The following is a 23,332-nucleotide window of genomic DNA, read 5'->3' on the forward strand; positions in this document are numbered from 1 at the left end:
CGATCATCGCAGCGGCGGCGGCGACGGCGGCGACCGCCCTTTCGCGCTGCAAGGAATCCCCGTCCTCACTTCACCCTCTCTCTCACTCTTCAGACTCTCCCCCCTCCCAATTCCGCGCCGTGGTCCAAGCGAGTTATAGTCTCGCCGGGCTGGTTGCAATGCCGTAGACTGCTTGCCCTTCTTTGTTTGTTGCTGTCTCGGGAAGATGGATGCCACAGACCGAGGGGACACTCGATGTTTGTGCGGATTCTTTGATGAGGTCGACCGGATCTCAAGCCTGGCAACGATCCGTGACGGGAATCGAGGCGAGTCTCTCAAACAAAACTTTTGCCAGCGAGGCCCTGGGAGCTCCCGCTTCCCTGGCTGACCTGCCACCAAACCCTCGCATCAACTCGCTCGCGGCTTCTCCAAGATGTCCCGATCTGAAAAGCTTGTTTTTCTCAGACACGTCGAAAGAATACGACCGCCATCGACGGACACACGCAGGAGAGATCTGCCGGCTCGAGGTCTGGCGCATCTTCGTAACAGAAAACGTGGCTGGGAAGCAGGGGCGGAAAGTTGAGAAAAAGTTGGCGTTCATGCGGTCTCCTTTCGAGAAGAATCATACGTCGATGCCCAAGAGCGTTGAACTAGCTTTGACTCGATGCTGATCTCACTGTCGTACAGACACCACATCATCCATGACACCGTGGCTCAGCCCTTCCCGCTTGATCTGACGAGGGACAGCGACCTGACTCCCCGTTCCCGCGGACAACCCATGCTGGCTCTACTGTTGTCCGATGACCTCCCTGGCATGGCCATTGAGGTGACGCAGAAGGCCGACGCATTGCGTATGCTGACAATGTTCGAGTCGCTCAGAACTTCCGTGTAAGAAGTGAATCTGTCTCCTCAAACGAGCTTGGGTCTGCTATGGAGCGTTCGAACCAAGAGTCAACCCTCAGTAGGCATATCCCGGATAGTCATATGGTTGATTCGTCTTGTATTCGGGATTGGTATGTCGAAGCCTCACCGGGGGGGCGTAAATGGTGTATGAAAAGGCAGGGCAAAAAGAGCCGCAGTAGCTTGGGTAGGACATGAAGACCACGACACTAAGAAACTGTAAGGACTCACTTCCATTTTCCACCAAGACTCCCCAAACTATTTCCTTCAGGTCCTGCCGTTTAGTTCACGAGACGAGCCTGCTTTGCGCCGTTGAGCAGGTCAATCGTTGTCGAGCCTCAGTCGTTGGGTCGCCTCACTCCACAGCGACGGCCGCTGATAGGACCCTTTCGTTTCCCGAAATGGACGCTGACACAGGCAGGTGCGAAAATATGTGCCGCTCTCTTGCTTGGTAGAACCCTCTCCGACCCTCCGACAGTGGTTGTAGAGAAGCTGAGTAAAGAAGCCTGTTTCGTTTGGGTACGGGATGTTAGAGAGGTTCTGGCCTATCAACGGATGCGTATCTGTATGCCGTGACCGTCTCCAGGTTGCATATCAGACGTGTGGAGCGGGCAAGCCGGGTGGGCGGGCGAGGCAATCAAACACTACTAAGGTATCCGTACTGCGTACCTAAGTGGTAAGGCGGTAGCGGAGAAATGACGATGCAGGAGCAGCGATAAGATAACGTAAACATTGAGTTGATGAAAACCCCGTGCTGAGCGCGTTTGAGCGGGCAGCGCTGGCAATTTAAGCGAGACCCACCTTGCAGGTTCCAAGGTACTAACGTACCTACTTCAATCAGACTGTACTGTCACCCCATTCATCTCATCGTAAAAGGCATACTTGCTTGCATTCACCACCCCCACCTCAATTGATGAGTCGACCAGGTTGCCAATGAGATTTCCGGGACCAAATTTATCACACAGATTTCTAAAGGAGCTTCGTGAAGCCCGGTAGAATCGGATAACGTCGACCAAGGAGGCATTTCCAAAACAATCTGTCATCGAAGAAGTTATAGCACTTGATGTCTCAAGTGCTATTGGCTAATTACTTGAACGTCACTTAGAAGGCGAAGGACATGGTCCAAAAGATGGTTGATGATCAGTGTGATATAATTAGTGAATGCCTAGTTTTGGCACGTACGAGCTTGATTGAGACGAGTACAGATCAGTCTATCTCCCAATCATAACTCCTACTATTAGACAGAACAGATACGATTACAAATGGTTGAATTCCAAGACTATGACTCCAGCATACCCGAGCGGGCTGTAATGCAGAACTCCGTCTCCCTTTTTATCGATGCAATGCTCTGTTTCTTGACCTCGTCAAGTTTCCAATTTGACCACTGCTCCAGACCCGATAATGAGCACAATACAAAACAAAGAGGGACTTCAGTTGGGCGAGGGAAGTAGAGCCACCATCTACGATGCCACGGTGGGCATCGGCGCGGGCGTGTTCCTGGGAGAGCGAGAAAATAGGGAAGTGACGAAGCTGCTCTTGCGCTTTGCCACCTTGGACTTCTTGAGAGATGCAGAAGTGTTGGTAGGTGCCTTCTCAACTTCCTTGATAGGCGCATCCGACTTCTCATCGGGAACCGGGGCCGTGGTCTTGGTGGCGTGGGCCTCGGGGATGGGAGGGATCGGAGGCGCATCGGTTGCGCTGTGCGGAGGAGTAAGCTCATGAGGAGGAGGCATAACTGAATCTTTGCGAGGAGCAACAGATTCTCTTCTAAAGTCAAAGACAGAGCCCTTCCTGCCTCCGACAATGGAGCCGTGGCGCAGAGCTGACATGGACTGCAATCTGTTAATATCTCTCGTATTCACCCATGATTTTCATAGTACGTACCTTGCCACTGATACTCTTGCGGTTGCGACCACGGCGCTCGGCGATGGTCTCTTCCTCCTCGCCGGTCATCTCTGCAATGTGAGAAGCGGTAGTCTTGCTATTAACAGCCATGTTCTCCGCAGGAACTTCGACGAACTTGACGAATCCACGGACGGGCGCAACGCCGAGAGCTTCGTGGAGGTGCTTCTGAAGCAGAGCCGTGTTCCTCTTGTTCTTGGTTACGCCGACCTCGAGCGGTAATGCGTGAATCGACATGGTGTAGGCCGGTTCAAAAGTACCTCCAAAGAGCATGCAAGCTCCATGCTGCAGGTTGACCACGATCGAAGTTACTGGCCGCTGGTACCTAACCGACAGCTGGTATGAGAAGTCCGTGATGAAACTGAACTCGTCGTTGATCTAGGAAAATGAATTAGTTGAAGCTCTCCACTCGTGACGCGAGGAGATTACATACAATGACGTTGGTGCGGAGCTCTGCCATTACGATAGCCTCAGCATAGGCGCGATCCTTGACCACATTGGACTCCCTATCGCCCTGGAAAGCCTCCTCGTAGTAAGAGCTGCGGCGCTTGGCCATGTCGGCTTGCGTCTTGGATTTTCTATTGCTGTTGCGAGTATCGCCGGGCAAAGAGTGAATGACGTCTCTGGTAAGGCCGTCTCCCTCGACAATAGGAGTGGGTGCGGTGGAGGGACGACGACTCATCCGTCTCTCAGCAAAAGACATACCGCCGACCTGCGAAAGACGTTTGTTCTCGGGGGTGACGGGTGGGTGAGAGTTGGTTGTGCTAGGGGTGACAGAGTCCGCGGGAGGGGAAGAAGGCGGGGAGACAGGGTCAGCCATTTTCTGCGACGATGTTCGAAGGCCCGAAGCTGAGATAAAGGTGTTTCGACGGTGCTTAAGAATTGGGCTGATGTATCAGACGTGGCTGTCTGGGAACGGCGTCTTTCACTAGTAGCGGCCGTGTTAGTGTCGTCCATCGCCCATAAACCACCTAGCTCAACACGTACCGAATAGAGACCAACCGCTACCGTCGAGTGATGTTTAGCGAACTGAGCAAGTCTGGACGAATAGATTCCCCTTGGACTTGGCGTAATATGTTCAGCTGTCAAGAGTGCAGTGTAGATAGGTCGAGCGGTCGACGCGCACGGAGTCTCTCGTACTCGAGGCGGCTAGGGCTAGAAACAGTCGCCGAAAGGATGATAAAGGCGCAGAAGGTCGATGCAAAGGACCAGCCACTGATAGAAGTCGATTTGCCGATCTTACAAGATGTGGCAAGGGGACGAGACGCGCTGGGCGGAATACAGGCGGAGTTCCGAGGGTGTTTGATACGGGAAACAAACAGCTGGACGAGCGAATACCAAAAAAAACCAGAATCCGACTGCCTGGTGACTCGGGGGACTATTATATGAGGTGAAGATGGCTGGTGCTAGCTGTTGCTGGTCGTCAGCCGGAGGAGCTATGGGGGCGCGAGTCGTTGGGACGGAATCGATGCAGAGGCAGTTAGCCACCCAGAAACGCGAGGAAATGGTTGAAAACGGAAAAAGCCAAGGCCAGATGCGCACTCTACGCCTTTCTTCCCACTTGACGAAGCCCGGTTTCAACGCAAGACAGGTCGATCAGAACGAACGGAAGGAGGAAAGATGGAGAAAGAAAGCGGGCTGGACTGAACTGGACTGGACGAAGCTTGCCCAAGCTCGCATCTTCTTTTGCCTCACTTGGATACCGGTGCTCTCTGATTTCAGGGCACGTTACGTAGGTAGGGCTACTTGCCTCATCTAGTACTTCAATTGGTATGGGAAAGATTCGGTAGCAGACCGTAGATTATGTGGCCAGGTAACAAACTACTTGAACTACTCTAGAGCGAATGTGTGGGAGGGCTGCACCTCATGTTGATTGACCACGCGATGTCTGGAGGCGAGGCATGGCCGTGTTACCTAAAGTTGTCTACGGCTGGACTACAACGTGTGTGTTGCCAGGGTTCTCCGTTGATTGCGACCATGGAGTTTGGATGTGGGTGGCACACGAAGTGAACAACCTGGAAACCCGCAATCATCCTACCGTGCCTTGGTTCATTCATACCTTACCTCTGCCATTCTCGGCAGTGTTGCCCGCTGCAGCCCTCAACTTATCAAGCTACATGTCTGCGACACGAGAGATTGCTTGGGATTCCGCAGGTCTGGAGCCTTCCCGCTGCCGTCAGTGCTAATGTGGCATGGGCCAGAGACATGGTCAAAGGCAGTCTGGATACCAGAAATTCAGGGTTCAGTACACGAGGGCCGCTCTGGAATGTAGTAGCGCCTAAATCGGTCTACGGTACGTCGGTAGTAGAGTGTGGTGCCTGAAATATCGGTAGACGAGAGCGAGAAGGGTAAGGTCAAAGGCACGCCGCAGCCAGCTGCTCGGCCAGCCGCATCATGGACTGTGCGACATCCGGAAAGCGCTGACAAGAGAGGGAGAAAGAAGTTGTCTTGTTTGCTGATTTCGCGTGGTTTGTGGGGTGGCAAGTCTGCTTCGTCTGGGCTCTGGAGCCGTCTGGACTGGCTGGGCAAGCTCACGGTTGGAGGGTTGGTCCGAAGTAGTCGAGTCCGTCACGTCCGTCTGGCTCCATCCTTCGGTTCTGATTGCGCCGTCTTGACAGGAACAAGGCCGGGTCAAAGGCGAATAAGTCAATACAATGGAGACGGTGATTAACAACAGGCGAGTGTGTTTCTGCTGGGTTCGACGGAGTTGGTAAAGATTGGACGGAATGACTATGTTTCCGGGTAGTCTAAAACATGGGAAATGGGAAGCCATTGGCAGTCATGAGTGGGCACTGGAGCAAACGAGCCACCTTCATAGGTGCAGGTGCAGATACGCTAGGGTACGTACCGGAGAAAAGATGAGAGGTGGATCACGCTAAGGATGGGGTTATGAGCAGAATTCACGGCCACTTTCTGTTAGTCGAGGGCCAAAGCGGCGCTCATTTTGATTCTTCCATGTTCATCCCAAGTCCCCAAGTCCAACTTCACCAAGCACACTGCACGCGCTGTGCTTTCGGGCCAATCGTTCCGCGTCGACCTGTCGCCCGGCAGCGCCTAGCCGCCCTAGCCGTGGTCGTCAGTCGTGCGTCTAACTTGGTGTAGCGACTCCCGAGTCCCCCTACGACCCTTCACTCCGATTTGGCTGTCTCTCGAGTCTTTGGTGGCTTGAAGGCGTCTCACTGAAACTCAAAGATAGGGGACAAGCTCTCTCCAAGATAGGAGGATGGTTTCCAGCGCCCAAGGGACTTACAGTCGTTCATCAAGGGGTTCAAGCGGTCTGAGCGAGACTTCACCTTGACTCTTTTACCGACAAGATTATAAGCTTGAAACTCGTTCGCCTATGGCCCAAACCCTCGCTTGCTACTTTGCGTAGACTCGAGGATTACATGGATAAGTAGTAACAAAAATCTACATGCCGATATCCTTAGAGGGGCGGCTAAGCATATCGTGCCGGGGCAGGGGCGGCCAGCTCCATCGACCCTTATCCACTCCAGTGCAGTAGCACTTCGTCCGCAAACGGTCATAATCGAGGAACTTCTCAGGTTTCACCAGCTTAAATGCACGTTGAGGATACACCTGCGTCAGCGGACACTCGAGTGGCGGCTCGTAGATCCCCTGGTGGCTGCAAGCTTCAAGCTGCTAGACCTCGGGGAACGCCGCATGCAGCCTTCGATCGAGGAGCATAGCTGCTAAAAGGATGAAAATCGGATCAAACCCTGAGTTGGTACCGGCAAGTCGAGAAGCGCCATTCACTTTTGCAGACGAGGGACGCGAAAACTTCAGAAAACATTGAATAATTGGATACCTACGCTGATACGTGACGTAGTTGGCTCCCACCTCTGCTAATGCTACACATCCTTGACGCCTGATTACAAGCATGGAAAACTTCCGTTTCCGGCTTCCTCTTTATCCCCTGGACCCAACCTGTGGATACATAGCAGACGACGACCGTTAACCTAGGCCTATTGAACGAACACTCAGCCGCTCCTCTCAGTGGTGATCGCCCTCGACGTCGCGGACTGATGAAGGCACCGGGCTGCCAGACTTGCGCTGCTCCAGTACTACTCTGTTGGACTTGCTAATGTACCGCTCGAGCATCATCTGATAGCCGCCCATTCCCACGATGATGGCCTCGATCGGGATCAGCAGGATGGACAGGTAGAGGCCCGCCTTGCTTTGCTTGCAGAGGGTACCGAAATGCGGCCTCGTCATCATCACAACATCGGACCAGCGGCAGCTCCAGCTCTGTAGGGTGTCGACCGTGATCGATGCGTTGATGCTGTAGAAGAAGGACATGGCAATGATCGATGCCACCAATCCAACCGATGGGGCGGCCACTGCCAATGAGTTGTGGATGAGAGTTTGACCACGCAGCTTTTTGATGTCAGTCGGAGCTGACTTCCTTAAGGTACGATGTCAAAAAGCAGACCTGACTTACGCTTTGAACTCGACTGAAAAGGAGAGAGACGAGATTGACGATTATGAGAATGGAGCTCCCAACCACGAGTGCGACTGTTGGACGCAAGTCAAAGGCGTCCGGCCACAGCGGAAGCATGAAGCCGGCTGGTACATGGGTGGCATCGTAGACAGCCAGGGCATCTGCTGATGTACCAAGGATGGTGATGCTCATCAGAAGGGCCACAGCCGTCAAGCTGACTCTTGCAGTATCGACTGTCTTAAGAAGACGTGCGCGAGGAGGGTAGTGAGCGTCATCAGAATCGACCTCAAAGTCCGAGGTTTGCGTGACGTTCTTGAGATCGGAAGACATGGCTAAAGAGAAAGTCGTGAAATATTGTCGTAAAATGAGGTTTATTACAATGGAGAATGACTAGACGTAATGTGAGAAACAATCTCCAGGAAAGAAAATACGTAAGAAAAGAGAAAATGGGATGGCAGTCAGGCAGTTGTGTGGTTTTCCAGTATCACAGACCTACGAAAGTGCGATCATGGAGCGTACATATACAACCTCTCCATAGCCTGACTACGCGCCGTGTGCCGTGTCTAGGCACGGCACGTAATCTTGAACACACATGGGGAAAGAAAGGTAGTGTCCAAAATTATCGTGACGAGCGTTGCGCCGATGCAAGATAGCCGCGCTGGCGACATCTCGGGGCTCTGAGGGAGGCGATCATCGGGCACCCCTGAACAGCCGGTGAGCTTCACATTGGTCAGAAGCCCGCAAATGCCGGTCCCATTGGCGGTCATCCCCGGCGCTTAAAATGGCGGGAGGCCAATGATAAGGTGCAGATAACCTCGTTTCGAAAATCGAAACAAGAACGCTTATTCGCTGATCAGGATGTGACCACAATTGAGGTTGCTGCAAGTCAGTGATAATAGAATCAGATTTTGATGTTGGAGGTTCTTATTTGCCGCCGTCAAAAGGAATCCGAGGATTAAGCTCACGTCAAGCGGGAAGAGTGGAGATGAAATGCACTCCCGGCATCCTTGATCCAGGCCAGGCGACTTACCTTAGGTAAGCTTCTTTTGTTTTCACCTGATGAACGGGAAGTGCCATGGGAAAAGTGGGGTTATCACGTGATACTTTTCCTTCCTACCTACTCTATTGACAACTGGTTAGCTGCGTCACCAGCTGGCGAGTCAAGTTGACCTTGTTCATCTCCATGTTGGGACGGCTTACCATCCACTCCATCCCACGCCGACGCCGACGAAAAAGAAATGCGCTCCTTCGTATCTGCAAAACCAATATACAACTTCGCCAGCTGGATTTCACGAAAGGCTGCCCAACTTGAGCGTCAAATTGTGAAGCCTGCTGTTGGTCTCTCTTCTTTGAGGCCTGATGACATACACGGACACGGAATTACAAGGTTGCGGAGTACGGGCACGGAGATTGGACGAGACAACTGGTGGTCACCGCGACGTTGTCCGACACGTTCGTTCCTGAAGGCTGGATTGCGATGAACTCTCCATGACCACGAGTGTGTCTCATCTCTGAGCTGCGACATGCAGCACACTGCTCAACCAATGGCGTTTCCACCTTCCGAGAGCGATGGTAATGATTCCACATCACCAGGGGCGTCTGGACGACAGGGTATCAGACCCCTCCACAAAAGGGTGAGCTAAGCAAGCAATTGTATTCGCACATACAACAAGAAGAACTGCAGGCTTGCAGATGAGGCTGTACCAACCTTGCAGCCGGCTGCGGTTATCAAACTGATGTTGGGGCTGTCAAAACTCTGCAGCCATCAATAAGCCGGCATGTCGGACTAGAAATGACGACTACTTACAGCGGCACCTAGACACGGATAGCGGCCATTGTATGGTTTTAGAGAGCATTGATCCGAACTCCATGTCGGTTTATCGCCGGCACACGAAGCTCTTTGCGGCACCAGCCTCGTCCAAAGGTCTTTCACAGGTAGGTAAGACGACCATACCTTTGGGCCCAGTCCGGCCTAGTTCTTGGCCTCCACTGCAAGAGACATTGGCGTCCGCCGGGTAGGGCCGACTGCTCCGCATGTCAACAATTGTCTGCACTAGCCCGCGGGCCATTAACGGACAAAGTAGCGGGCCAGCGGCCGAACCTAGCTGATACCCCAGCTCGTCCAGGGTGTCAGAACAGTTTGGACAGACTAGCGAACCAGTCTTCAGTTGGCGAACGATGAACTTGGCAGACGTGACTGCACATCGGTGGGAAGCGAGAGTTTAGGTGCTTGGCTCTCAACGTCCACCGGGTGTGGAATGTCGAGCAAGCCATTGTCAGCACATTAGCGAAAGCCAAAGGTCTCAAGGTTGCCAGCTACAGCACTGCGGCTACCGTACTCAGCTGGCTACTGCAAGTATTGGCCCAGGACTCGGAGTTCGGCAGCCAGAGACTGTGGGGTGACGGTTCGCCCATTCAAGTCGACTACGAAGTGACAGGTCGAATCGCCGACTCAAGTCTCACCGTGGCGCCACGGGGATTCACTGCGGCACGGCTCCCAAGTCCATCCCTCTGGGTTTGGGTGTCCCAGATGCTCGGGTTGACTCCTGTTGCACCATCAAGATGCATTGCAGCAGGTCAGTCAGTCGTTGATCCATGTCCCGCATGGCAGACACGATATTTTTCTGCCTCTTTGTGCGAATTACAGAGTATCATTGGGTTTTGACAGGCGACATTGTCCTCCTTGCAGCAGGGTTTCTCTGAATGTCATCCAATACAGCAACTTTAAAAGTCCGGACCAGGACGGGACTACGTACTCCGCTTCAGCTGAGATTGTCTATAGCCAAGCGAGGGATACGACGCTTGAGAACCACCCAAATTCAATGGTTCGTCAGAAAGGCCCTGGTTCAACACACAGACACACAGACTACAGCATAAGCAGACTGCAGCGGCCACCGAGACATCCCCTGTCCAGGCCCCTGACCCCTGGCTCAGCCCAACTGACTGGAACCAACCAGGCGCTCATCACCCGTCATTGCATTCTAATGATCTACAGACCAACTTACGGCCGGGCCGGTCGAATTCCTTTCTTTCGACTCCCGGGAGGACCAAACAGGCACACAGAACTCAGGAAAGCGGGTAACAGCGGACGGGAATCCTGATTGCCCACACAGGTGCTAGCCAGGCCCAGCAAGCCCTCCTTGTCTATCCGCAGCATTTTCACATGTGCCTGATGGGTCCGGCCCATCACAATTCGCACCGCTTTGGCTTTCCCAGCAGCGCTCCCGCAGATCTGCACCCCTTGGCCCGAATTCGAGACTCCCAAGGCTTCTATAGGTATTTTACCTGCATTGCAGAGAACCTCTCACACTCTTCTCTCACATTGAGATTAACGAGTATTCCATCTTCAAGGGTACATCGAACGTCATTGGCTCGAATACGGCAGAATATCATTGTAATTACGAGAGTCCTGAAGTCATGGCTCAGTGCCAATATCTCTCCAGTTCTATCGTGCAGACGGATGTTGACCATCCCTTAGAACGGCACCCTGCCCTCGAACTTCCCGACCACTTTGACAATTGACTATCGAGTACGAAGTACTATGTCACCGATGACACTCTAACTGGAATGGGAGAAATGACCGTCAGAATCCTGCGAGCAGCAGCGCGAACATCCCTGGTCGCCCCGACCCAAAGCCTCGGGTTCTGGGCAGCCACACTTTCTTCCCTGACACACATATGCAGTCTGGGGGGTGTGTTCGTCAAGTGGTCATGAATCACGAAAAAGATGGCATGCACATAGCTTTTCCTCCTACCCCAGTGTTGTGAGGAGAACCGGGGCTGGGTATTTGTCAAAGAAGTCTAATGATGTCTCGGGTCGCTTTGGACCTTGTGGGACGCAGACTGGCAGGCATATCCTTTATCCTTTGTATCGTTTGCCCGGGATAGCGCTGGTACCCGCGGCGTCGCGGCCGATATAATAACCACTCACGCTTGCCACCCCTCCATCAACCTGTCGTCGTGTCCCGCACTGGCCTAACAAACACATCCGTTCGTTTCTCGGCATCCATTCTCACATTGCGGGACTTCGACGTTGCAAAACCATTCTGCTAGTCTCGCGCCAGGCCTCGCTTCATACAGATCATGTCAACCATCACGATAACCTCCGCTCCAAGAACGCGAACAACCGGCTGCCCCGCGCAAGCGATACCACCTCAGTCCTTAACCCAATTTGTACGTTTCAGATCCGTCGATCTCCCGTATAGCTCGTAGCCGCGCCCAGCTCTGTTGACCGAAGACATCACAGCATCTCTTCCCTAGGCTGCCCGTGGAACTCCGCCTCAAGATCTGGAACCTCAACCTCCCACCGCCGCGGGTTGTGCCCATTCGGTGCGGTGCCAAGTCTCTCTCCTTCGCCTCCCACGCCCAGTCACCGAGGCCCTCGTCGAGCGGGTGTACCTCGTACACAGCCGTACCCACCAACCTCCACGCCTGCCATGAATCCCGCCTCGAGGCCCTCAAGTCGTACCACCTCAGCTTCGGCATGACGCGCAACCCGGGCCAAATCTTCTTCGACAAGGTCCATGATGTCCTTTACTTTGGCGCCCGCGACGGCTATATGGCCTCCGAGGCGCAATTTCGCACAGTCATGGCCCTCTGCGATCCCGAAGACATCTCACAAGTGCGCCGCCTTGCCATCAACGACTCGCTCTTCTGGGTCGACACAATGTACCAGTCCATGAGCGCCGCCAACCTGACGGTGGAGGTCCTCAAGCAGATCCGCGCGCGTATGCCCAAGCTGGAAGAGCTCGTCTTCGTGCCGCGGGACGAAAACCCTGTCTACAACGACGAGGTTGAGCTAGTGCCTGCAAATTCGAACGGCGTGCTCGAGCAGCAGATGGCGAGGCAAATGGAGGCGGCGATGAAGGCCGTTTGCGACTTATTTCCGGACTGGACACCGCCGCGGTGGTGTATTATGGCTCTCGGGTCGACGTAGCCCCCCCGGGATCACTTCGAATGATGGGGCCTTAACGGACCAGCGTATTCAATCCCGGTTCTCTTCAGTAAGGCAAGGCGTCGATGAAACGTCCGCCTTTTTTATGGGCAGGGAGGTGGATCTGCCACGAGCATGAACTTCAAGACTTTGTATTGGGCTGGTCAGACTGCATTTCAAGATACCCCTTTTGTCTTTTCTACTGTTTAAGCGTCATGGAACACTAGCAATGTATTGCGAAGAAATTGTTTCAGCTCTGTATTGATAGGGAGCATTTACGAGCCATGTGGGTGATATTTTTCAACCATGTAAAGCGGGAACAAGGGAAGTTTTTTCAGTTCTTTCATCGCACAGAGACGACTGTGATTGATGTTTGCCTTCCTCATTCGTCATTGAGGAAAATGGCTATTGAATCCATGTGGGTGGTCTCACTAGAAATTGTCTTCTGGGCGAGTTTTACTACTGAAAAACTACACGCTCAAGGAAGTGGGATGCAAGAGAAACGCATGTGAAAACCAATGAACATCATATTCAACATGACTTCCATCCCCTAACCCTTCCGCTCAAAATCTTCAACCCACCTTGCCATACCTATTAGCTAGCCTAATGTACGTCGGACAGAACCTCGCAGTTTTAAGAATGCCATCATGTTCGAGTGTTGTGTGATGTGGGGGAACCAATACCGAGATGACCGTCCCGGACATTGCTGAGACAAAGACGCAAGGAGTGGCGTGATGTTTGAATCTCTTTTCGAAAGTTGAGCCCGGATTAGGATAATGCTCACGACCACTTCAATTGGTTCCCTTATGGGCCTAGTAGGGAGTGACTTCGGAACTTCTGAGTTGGTAGCTTTGAAGGGTTATTTGAGAAGCATTGCAACTCGCATTCTGAGCTTTGATGTGAATCTGTTATAGTTGTTTCATGATGTCTGTTAGAAGTAAACGGCATATGCGTAAGATTGACCAAGTATGTGAGGCTACTCAATCGGCGGAGATCAATCCAGATACAATGGTTACAATACACTCATAAGATGGGTAAAGTCTCTTTCAGACACGGGGGTCTTGGTCTTGTCCTTCCACGCCTTCGCTATGTGCTGTATCGAGAGAATGATTCTATTATCCAGGGCAGTGGTGTGTTCGGGCATTCCTTTTTGTAGATCAAATACATGGGTTTGGATCAGAAGAACGCCGTTCGGATCTACGGGTGTAACATGGGAGTGGCATAGATCCTCGCAAACAATTTCGCGAATCTAGTTGAATCCGCGAGATGTGACGGACAATTCTCAGCCTCAAACCTAGAGTTATCGGCGGTGGTTTCGTGCCGAGCCAGCGCAGGAACCGAAGCAATCGCACCGACAATTTCGGCATTTTCATTCCTAGATCTACTTGGAATTCTGGCATATTATGTCACAAAAAGCGGGCCCACTTAATGTGGGCAGCATTAACCACATCCATATCTCGTAACACACCCCCCAGACGCCTAGAGCCGTTATCCGTGCAATGGGCGTTTATACTGCGCCTTAACCCCATAAGTAGCAGACTAGTTAGAAAAACCTAGTATTTACGCTACGCCTTAGCCTAGACTAACTAAAAAAACCTACCTATACGGAGACTCGAACGGCCGTCTTTCGTTTTTTAGGTACACGACCTATAAATAATACGGTACTTAATTATTATAGTAATAGCGGATAGGAGCTAGGCTTATAACTATTACGAGTTATAGCACGTAGTAATAGGTATACGAAGTATAATAAAAGTAGCTTAACTATTAAAATAGAAATAGATAAAAAGAAAAGGTCTATATATACGATATTTAAAATAAATACGTAATTTAGTACGTAACGGGCACTTCGTAAGGTGCGATTACTATCTTTATTACGTAATATACCCCCTAATTACTATTATTAAGGAGCTATTATATTTAAAATAGAATTTCTAAATACTTTTATAAAGGCCTAATTTAGTTAAATATAAATAAAAGAAAAATAAATATAAAAAATACGCGTTTTTTAAACTACGTTTATTATAAATATATCCCTTTATTTAAAGTAAATAGAATCCTAATTTAGAATAGTACGTATTATACTATTTTTAGTATATAAATTACTAAGGGTAAAGTTACCTAGCTATTTTATATATATTTAAATTCTTATAGTATTACTTAGCTATTATTTTTCTTTTTTTTTTTAACTTTTCGTAGTTATTATAAGTACCCCTATTTATTATACGCGCGCGCCTATATTATTAAATTATTTATTAATTTTATTTTAAATATAAATATTTAATATATTTAAAAATAATAATAAGTTTTATATAATTTTTATAATACTTCTTATATATATATTATATAGTTTATTAAGAGTTTAGATAAGTAATAATATTAACGAGCCCTTCTAAGTTATTTTTCCCCCCTATAACCTCCTATTTACTTATTAAAGCCCGGTTACTAAGCTCTCCCTCCTTAACTAGGGGGATATTAAGGTTATTAATTAAAATACTAAAGATTTTATTAAGTTCGAGGCTCTTTTTAATAGCTATAATAAGGGTAATAATAAAATAAATAGTAATAATAAGAGCTTTAATAAGCTTTTACTTATCCCCCTCTTAAAGTTTAAAAATAAAAATAAAACTAATTTAAATAATAAGCCTTTTAAAAAGGGTATATTATATACTTATTATTTTAAGAATTTATATTTAATATTATTTTAAAGTTTAAAAAACGTAAAGTTAGCTCTTTTTAAAAAGGTAATAAAAAATAAAAAAGAATACTAAGAAGTAAAAATACCCCCTATAATAAGTATAGTTCTCTTTATTATTCTAAGCTTATTTAATATATATTTAGTCCTTAAAAAGCTTAAGAAAGAGGCTCCTAAAAAATAGGAGATTTAGTATTTACCCTATTTTAAAATAACCCTCTAGTTTACTAACTTTAAAAATAGTAGTCGTTATTTTATAAAAAATAGTAGCTAATATATATACTATTTTAATAGCCGTTTAGCTAAGGGGTATATTAATATACTAGTTATTTTATAATTAATAACCTAGGCCCTTATTAAAATTATTATAAATAGCGCTCCCTTTTTTATAAATATATTATCCTTTTTTATTATTAAAAAGCGCACTTTTAATCATAGTTTTAATAGGATATTACTAAGCTCTGTAATATCGTTCGTTAAATATAAAATAACTAAAAGATATATAAGAACTATATTAGCTTTTATATAAAGGACTTTTTTAACCCGCACCCCCGGTCCTTTTTTATACTTATTATAGTCGTTTATAACTAACTTTTTATTATACCGCCCGTTTTTATACCCTAAGTTATTAATTTAATAATTATTTTAGTTCCTATACCCCCCGCTATCCCTACTACTCCTAGTTTTATAAACTTCGAAATATATAAAACGCGTTTCTTAGTACGTATATTAACTCTTTTTTTTAATAATACTATATTCTTAGTAATTATATACTTCGTAAACTAAGAATTTAAATAATAAATATAAGCCTAGGTTTTATTTTTATATATATATACTTTATAAAGTAAAATTATTTTAGGAATTTAGGCCTTTAGGTTATAAGAGGTTTTTATTTTATTTATTTTAGGCCTCCGGGCTATATTCTAAATTCCGTTTATCGTTTATTTTTAAATATTAAGTTTTTCTAAGCGTAGTTTAATATAAGAGATTAGGCTATAAGTACTTAATTAGTAAGGCTATAATATAGGTATAGGTATATTATAAAACTAAAGCTTATAAAGTCTTTTATAAGGGCTTTACTTCTTAAAAAGTTTTTTTATAATATAAATTATATACTAGTTATTAAGTTATTAGCGTCCTATTACTAGCCGTATCTCAAATCTATTATAATTACTCCCCCCTTACGTAACTTTAGTCCCTAAAGTTATTACGTAATATCTTTTTTTAATATTAATAATAAAGCTATTAACGTCGTTATTTATAATAAATTCCGTAAGGCATTAATAATATCCTTTTTTACCTAAGAATAAGGTATTATTCTTATCTTTTTATTTAACGGATACCTTATTATTATTATTTAATAATAGTATACTAATTAGTTATTAAGTTAGTAGTATATATTTATAATAAAGTATTTTAACTATTGTAATATATAAGAGCTTGCTTAGCCTCGTAGTTATTATTATTATTAAATTATTAAGTATAATAAAAGATTTTTTTTTTATTACTAGTTACGTATTTATTTTTTTTTTCTCCTTTTTATTTAGTAACCGTTTTACGAATTTTTTTTTATATAACTATACTTTTTTTTTTATAATATTTTAATTCCGTATTGTTTCCTAATTACGACTCTCTTACTATATTATTACTAAGTATTTACTAAAATATTTACTATTTTACGTATTTAAAATATACTTAATATAGAGTATAATTTAAAAAAGGGCTTCTATAATCTCTGCAATAGTACTCTTTATATACGTTACTTAGCTAGTATATATTATAATATCGACAAGCTCGTTTATATTACTAGCGTTTACGTTACTAAGTATATTATTTATTAAATTAATAAAAAGAAGTGTTTTACTATAAGTCGTTAAGTCCTTACTAATTTATTACTAAAATATTAGCTAACGATATCTTTTAGGTTCTTAAGGAGTTATATAGCGCTACTTAGTTTATTTAGAATACTTTTATAGAGTTTTGTAATATTAAGGAGTAAAATAGCCTTAATTTTTATAAACGCGGCTACGTTTTTTATATTTTTAGCTATATTACTAATACGTAAAAAAAGGTCGCTATTTATATTACTAACCCGTTAATAAGTAATAAAGCGAAAAAAGTCTATTTTAAATAGGCTACTTTTTAAGAGCTTATTATTAACTATAAGTATCTAAACTTATTAATTTTAATTATAATAAGTCGTTAGCAATCGTTTAGCGAATTTTCTTTTTATTAACTTAGATTTTTTTTTTAAGCTAGTATCCTTAATACTAATAATAAAATTAAGATTATTTCTTACCTTAGTTACTTTTAGCTAGCTTATTTTTATAATAATAGCTATATGACCGCTTTACGAAGTAATTTTAATACTCTAGCTTAATATTATAAAAAGATTCCTAAGGGCGTTATTATTATACGTATTTAGGAGTTTTTTATTTTTTCTATTTTTTATAAACGCGTTACTAAGTTTTTAGTAAATAAGGTACTTATTTATACTATTATTATATATAGTACTACTCCTATTTTTTACGGTCCCGAGACTCGGACTCTTATTAAGAAGCGTATTTTTATTACTAACTATATTCTTAATAATAACGATAAGTAGGACGACTTTAAGTTTAAGTTTAATAAGCCCTAGTATAAGGATACTAAGTTTAAGGAGCTTAGTAGCAATTTAAAGAATTTTTTTTCTTAGCGTTATAATAAGCGCCGCTATTTTAATATTAATAACTTACTAATATTTACTTACGATACTCTTTTTAGTATAAACGAGGGTACCCTAGCCCTTAGTCATATTACTTTAAATTTTAATAAGGCTAGTATTATACTCTTCTCGCTTTAAGTAAAGGCTTTATAATAGCTTAATAAGGCTATTACTTATACTAAAGTTAAAACTACGGGTCGTAATAAGTAATTCGACGTTAATATATTCTTTATAAATATTAATATTACTAAGGCCCCTTAGCTCGATTAGGACTATAAGAGCGTTATTTTAGATAACGTCCTCTTTTTTTAACCTATTACTAATAATAATAGCGTTACGCCCCCTACTTTACCTTTTATTTTCATTATACTTTTTATTATAGCTCTTATTATATCTCTTATTATAGCTCCCGTTATACTTTTTATTATAGCTCTTATTATGCTTCTTATTATAGTTTTTAATAGTGATTAAGTAGCGAACGCTTTGCGAACCGCTATTACTAATATATATAATACTCTATGCGACTTTAACTACCTCCTTTTTACTTATTATAGTATTAATAAGGTTAATAACTTTATTTTAAGTAGTTAGCTAAGTATACGTATAAAGCTTCTTCGTTTTTTATTTACTAAGCGGACTACTATTACTAACTATTAAGCTTTAGAAGTATATACTAGAGCTACCGTTACTATTATTAATATTACGTAGGTTACTCTCCCTATATAGCTAGATTTTAGTAATTTCTTAGTAACGTATTACTAAGGGTTATAATATTATGTTTTTTTTTTTAAGAATTGCGCTAAGCTAAATAAAAAGGGTTCTATAGAGTATTATTAATTAACTTATTTTTAATAACTTTTTATTACGAACTTAACGTTTATTATCTTATTTTATATATACCCTTTTTTTATAACGTTCGAATTTTTTAACTATTTTTACTACCCCTTTAAAATACTTAATAAGCTCTTATATATTATACTTAGTAAGCTACTTAGCTTATTTAATAAAATATTATAAGTTTTCTCTTTTGCTTTATATTATAACGATTTTTTTAACTTTTTAAACGTTTTACTCGTTCTCTAACTTTAAAAGATTCGCTATTTAGTTACTAACCGTTTAGCGATTTTCTTATAACTTAAGCTAGGAAACTAGGAAAATATTATACATTCTCTAATACTATTTTAATAAATATACTTAGTAAGCCTGTTTTTTTACTCTTTTAGTTATTACTATTTTAATATATCTTGGCGCTAGTTTATTATTTTTAAATTATATATTCTTTATTAATAAGCTAATAACCTCTTTGTAATTAAACTCTTTTAGGGTATATTTTTTATTATAATAAGCTATTTAGCTCTTAGAGGCTTATGCTTATACTCGCGTAGCTTAGGCCCTAATTTTTTTAATTTTCTAAACCCTTTTCCGAACCCCTTAGACTATAACTTTATAATTAAGTATATATTTAACGTACTTAGGGTAGTAGTTATATAATATTATATACGGGGATACCTTTATAATAAAGTATTAGCTATTATTATATATAAACTCGGCCTTTTTTAGCTACGCTACTTACTTATTTAGTAAGCCCTTAGCATAGATTTTTAAATACTTTTTTAATATTTAATAAGTCTACTCTATTTAGCTATCTATTTATAAGTAATACATAGTAAATAGTTAGCAATATATCGCCCGTTTTTTAGTAAACTTTTTTTAAAATGCGCTTATAAAAAGCTTATTTCTATTTATAATAATACTTTTTAGCGTACCGAACTTATATTTAACTTCTTAATATAAAATACTTACTATTTATACTACGTTAAGTATTTTAATAATAAGTAAGAACTTTACGAACTTTATTATATAATAGATAATAATTAAAATATTATTATATTCTATACTATTATTACGAGCGCTTAATAATAGCTCTATAATAAAGTTTATAAATATTTTTTAAAATAAATATAAGGGTAGTAGTAGTAACTATAGCTACCCATACGGCTTATATCTTAAGGTTATAATTTTTAAATAATACTTATAGTTCTTAACGTATTTTTAAATATTTTATTAAATATCTTTTTAATAAAACTTTTTTTAAATTAGCTCGAGAGTTTTCGTAGTTTTTATATAACCTACCCTATAGTTATTATAGTATTAGCAAAGGATCTTTATTTAAAAAGACTTTACTTAAAGAATAATAAGTCTTTTTTTAAAAAATAGTATGCCCTATTTGTTAAGCGAATATGCTCTTAGCTTACTAACTATAGTACGAACTTTTATTAATTATAATATATAGAACTCGTTTTTAGTTTATAGTTTTTTAACGAGCTTTTTAGTTTTTAGCGAGAAATAGGAAACGAATGCCGTTTTGTCTCTTATAAGCTTTTTTATAATAGGACGTAGGATATACTATTTTAGTATAGTAACCCTAGCTCTATTTAACTCTTTTTTATTTTTATAGGACTATTAACGAGCGTTTATTAATAACTTTTTTATTTTTTTATTTTAAGTTATTATAGTAATAACTATTACTATTTTATTAGTATACCCTATAGTACGTTACTAATATAAGGGAGAGGGTTCTCTATCCTTAGAGCTAGCTAATATTTAGCTAGGATCGTAAAGGGAGGCCTTAACTATTTAAATATATACTTTAATAATATTATTTTATTTTTTTAAGTTAATTATTTTTTATTAGACGTCGGGTAGTAATTTATTAATAAGACGTAACTTTTAAACTAGCGTAGGGAGGACGTCCTTATAAAGTACTTCCTTTTTTATATAATTTAGCTTTTTAAATAAATCGTTTATTAGGTTCGTTTTCCTTAGCTAGTATTTTAAGTTAAAGTTAAATATTAATAGTTTATATACTTACCTCGCGAGCTTTTTTTAAAGGTCCTGTGCTAATATACTGATTATTTTTTTAAGTACCTAGTAGTCCATTAGAATTATAAACTTTTATAAAAGGCCCTAGAAATAGTAAGCCTAGTACTTTAGCCCTTTTATTATAATAAGTAGTTCTTATTAGCCCGTAGCCTATTATTACTTTATATCTAAGAGCTTTTATAATTAATAAGCGACGAGTTACTATTTTTTATTAGCTTATTACGATAAAATTATTATAATAGTTTTAACCGAAGCGTTAGTTTTTATTTATATAATACGTTATAGGTTTTAGTACGTAAGTACGGTTACTAAGGTAAAAGCGACTTTTAGCTAATTAAATACCTTATCTACTTTTTTAGTTTATTAAAAATCCTTTATCTACCCCTTTTCTATTTTTAATAATATTATTATCGGTATAACGATACCCGAGTATTTAGTAATAAATTTCTAATAAAAGTTATAGAACCCTAGGAATACTTAGATATCCCTAATAAACTCTAACGCTTTTTAATTAGTAATCGTTCGTACTCGTAACGAGTTAATCTCGATTCCTTTTAGTATAATAATATAACTTAAGAACTCGACCCTTTTTTAATAAAATAAGTACTTTAATAGTTTAGTAAAAAGTCTATATAACTATAAATATTAGAGGACCTTTTTAATATCCTCTATATACTACTTTTTTATTATTAAATAGATTATTAAATCGTTTATATATACTATATAGTAAGTATTTAGTAAATCGGCGAGCGCTTAGTAAATATATGCCTAGAACGTTATAAGTACGTTCGTTAGCCCGAAAAATATAATAATATATTTAAAGTAACCGTATTAGCTCTAAAACGGTATTTTTTATTAGTTTTTTTTTTTAATTCGGATATAGTAGTAAGTATTCTTAATATTTATTTTTAAAATTTATTTTGCTCTATAAAGCTTATTTAGGAGCTCGTTAATAAGCGGTAGTAAGTATTAATTTTTTATAATTATTTTATTTAGCCCGTAGTAGTTTATATAAAAGCGTAGCGTACTATTTTTTTTTAATATAAAGAGGATCGGTACCCCTATTTTATTAACTAAAGGTATAATACGACCGTTTACTAAGTTCTTAGTAATATATACGTAAAGTTTATTAAGTTATTTTTTATTTAATAAATAGATAGGACTATATAGTGGTTTAGTATTTAGAACTAAGTTAATTAAGTATTTTATTTTATTATATAGCTGCGGTCCCTTTGCTAACTATTTATTAAACGTCTCTATTTTTAATTAAAGTTTTAGTAATAGACCCCCTTATAGTTTAGTCTCCGTTACCCCCGCGATACTTTTTATAATAATAATATATAGTACGTATATTCTTTTACGATTTTTAATAATATTACGAGCTATTATTTTTAGTTCGGTAACCGAGATGGGCTCGTATAACTATATATTCGTTACTATATTAATACGAATACCCTCTTAGCTTATTAATAGTTATAATAGTAGGAGGTTTATTATTCCTTTATTTTTATTAATTATAGCGAATAATTACCGAATTTTCTTTAACTACTTATAGTAGTTAATAAGGAAGAGCGTTAATTAGTAAGCTTTTTCTTAGCTTACGGCTTTACTCTAAAAATCCTTTAATAAGGGAGCTATAGTAATAGCCGGGGTTAACCCTAAGTAGGTTACGAGCTTAGTATTAATAATATTTATCTCGGAGTATATATTTATATTAACTTTTACTAGTTTGTTAGTAATACCTCGTAGAACTATTACCCTACCCTTTATAATTATTCTTATTAATACTTTTTTAATACTTAGTATAAGTATATAGGGTATATTACCTACGCTTATTTATTTTTTAACGAGTCGACCTTTATAACTCTCGGCTCGGTAGTAACTTATTAAATAGTTATTAACGTTAGCTTCGATTAGGGGTATATTAGCTTATTATTACCCCTACTTCTTAACTTATTTTTTTAGTACTTATTAAATATATAGCCTATTTTATTATACGTAAAGTACTTAATATCGTTATTATAACGCTTTTATAATAGCTTAGTACGAGTACTCTTATTATATAGCTTTTATAATATTATTCTTAGCGAATCCTTAGAACCTAGCCCCTTAGAGCTCTCCCTACTCTTTTTTTTATAAAAGGGGGATATTTAATATAGTTATTCTAATAATAGATATAGCCTTTTTTTACTATCCTTTTATAACTAATCGCTACCCTTTTACTAATTTAATAACTATAGTTTATTAGCCTTATAAGCTATATCGCGTACTCTTTTAATTAAGACTTTATAACGAATTAGATCGTCCTATAGCTAAAATAATAATTTAAAAAAGAACTAATATACTTCTACTTTCGAATTCTCTATATTTTTTATATTTAGGTTATAATAAATTATTAACTACTTAGTGAGGAACTAGGTAGGGGTCTAGCCCTTTTTTAGCCTTTTTATCCTTAGCTCTTTATAATATTCTCGTTCTTAAGTCTCGGGGTTTACGTATTATTAGTAAATAAACGCTAAAAAGTCGCCCTAAGAGAGGGGATCCTAGAGGCTCTTTTTATAATTACGCTATTACGTTTATAATAATAAGGATATTTTAAATAGGGCTTATTTAATATACTATTTTATAGTACTTTTTATATAAAGCTTATTACTTACTTCTATAATAATAATTTAGTTTATTACTTAAGTACTCGTAAACTCTTTTCCAATTAGTTTATAATTATAAAAAAAAGGCTTTTTATATTCTTATTAATTTAGATATATTACTAACTACTTAGTAAGTTATTAAACAAGCTCTTTATATTAACGCTATTCTTAGTTTCGATTTTTAATTATTATTTTTATTATCTTATAAAAATAAGTTATTATTAGGCTTATAGGGTTTACTAAACTAGCTA

The 23,332-nt window shown here is 40.9% G+C and overlaps 7 protein-coding genes across 7 annotated transcripts; 4 read left to right on the top strand and 3 right to left on the bottom strand.

The window, feature by feature from the left end:
- CABS01_15800 (uncharacterized protein) lies at nucleotides 1-871 on the top strand (the record flags this gene model as incomplete). Its single annotated transcript, XM_060549134.1, has 3 exons — nucleotides 1-61; nucleotides 445-506; nucleotides 667-871. Coding segments are annotated over 3 exons (328 nt in total), but the record flags the coding sequence as incomplete, so codon positions are not given.
- A 1,468-nt stretch (nucleotides 872-2,339) lies between these two features.
- On the bottom strand, nucleotides 2,340-3,601 carry CABS01_15801 (macrophage migration inhibitory factor; the record flags this gene model as incomplete). Its single annotated transcript, XM_060549135.1, has 3 exons — nucleotides 2,340-2,711; nucleotides 2,764-3,159; nucleotides 3,215-3,601. 3 exons carry the CDS (start codon nucleotides 3,599-3,601, stop codon nucleotides 2,340-2,342), a joined length of 1,155 nt encoding a protein of 384 aa, XP_060390909.1.
- A 576-nt stretch (nucleotides 3,602-4,177) lies between these two features.
- Nucleotides 4,178-5,452, top strand: CABS01_15802 (uncharacterized protein; the record flags this gene model as incomplete). The annotated part of the gene is made up of 4 exons (XM_060549136.1): nucleotides 4,178-4,504; nucleotides 4,541-4,594; nucleotides 4,936-5,074; nucleotides 5,115-5,452. The coding sequence occupies 4 exons, from the start codon at nucleotides 4,178-4,180 to the stop codon at nucleotides 5,450-5,452; spliced, it is 858 nt and encodes a 285-aa protein (XP_060390910.1).
- A 1,319-nt stretch (nucleotides 5,453-6,771) lies between these two features.
- On the bottom strand, nucleotides 6,772-7,549 carry CABS01_15803 (uncharacterized protein; the record flags this gene model as incomplete). Its single annotated transcript, XM_060549137.1, has 2 exons — nucleotides 6,772-7,155; nucleotides 7,220-7,549. 2 exons carry the CDS (start codon nucleotides 7,547-7,549, stop codon nucleotides 6,772-6,774), a joined length of 714 nt encoding a protein of 237 aa, XP_060390911.1.
- A 1,193-nt stretch (nucleotides 7,550-8,742) lies between these two features.
- Nucleotides 8,743-9,989, top strand: CABS01_15804 (uncharacterized protein; the record flags this gene model as incomplete). The annotated part of the gene is made up of 4 exons (XM_060549138.1): nucleotides 8,743-8,853; nucleotides 9,029-9,154; nucleotides 9,435-9,795; nucleotides 9,961-9,989. 4 exons carry the CDS (start codon nucleotides 8,743-8,745, stop codon nucleotides 9,987-9,989), a joined length of 627 nt encoding a protein of 208 aa, XP_060390912.1.
- Nucleotides 9,990-11,301: 1,312 nt separating this feature from the next.
- On the top strand, nucleotides 11,302-12,154 carry CABS01_15805 (uncharacterized protein; the record flags this gene model as incomplete). Its single annotated transcript, XM_060549139.1, has 2 exons — nucleotides 11,302-11,391; nucleotides 11,465-12,154. The coding sequence occupies 2 exons, from the start codon at nucleotides 11,302-11,304 to the stop codon at nucleotides 12,152-12,154; spliced, it is 780 nt and encodes a 259-aa protein (XP_060390913.1).
- Nucleotides 12,155-13,557: 1,403 nt separating this feature from the next.
- Nucleotides 13,558-13,680, bottom strand: CABS01_15806 (uncharacterized protein; the record flags this gene model as incomplete). Its single annotated transcript, XM_060549140.1, has 1 exon — nucleotides 13,558-13,680. The coding sequence occupies one exon, from the start codon at nucleotides 13,678-13,680 to the stop codon at nucleotides 13,558-13,560; it is 123 nt and encodes a 40-aa protein (XP_060390914.1).
- Nucleotides 13,681-23,332: the final 9,652 nt, after the last annotated feature.

The sequence above is a fragment of the Colletotrichum abscissum genome (assembly GCF_030869225.1).
Source record: "Colletotrichum abscissum strain IMI 504890 chromosome Unknown Scaffold_74.1, whole genome shotgun sequence".
NCBI classification, from domain to species: domain Eukaryota; kingdom Fungi; phylum Ascomycota; class Sordariomycetes; order Glomerellales; family Glomerellaceae; genus Colletotrichum; species Colletotrichum abscissum.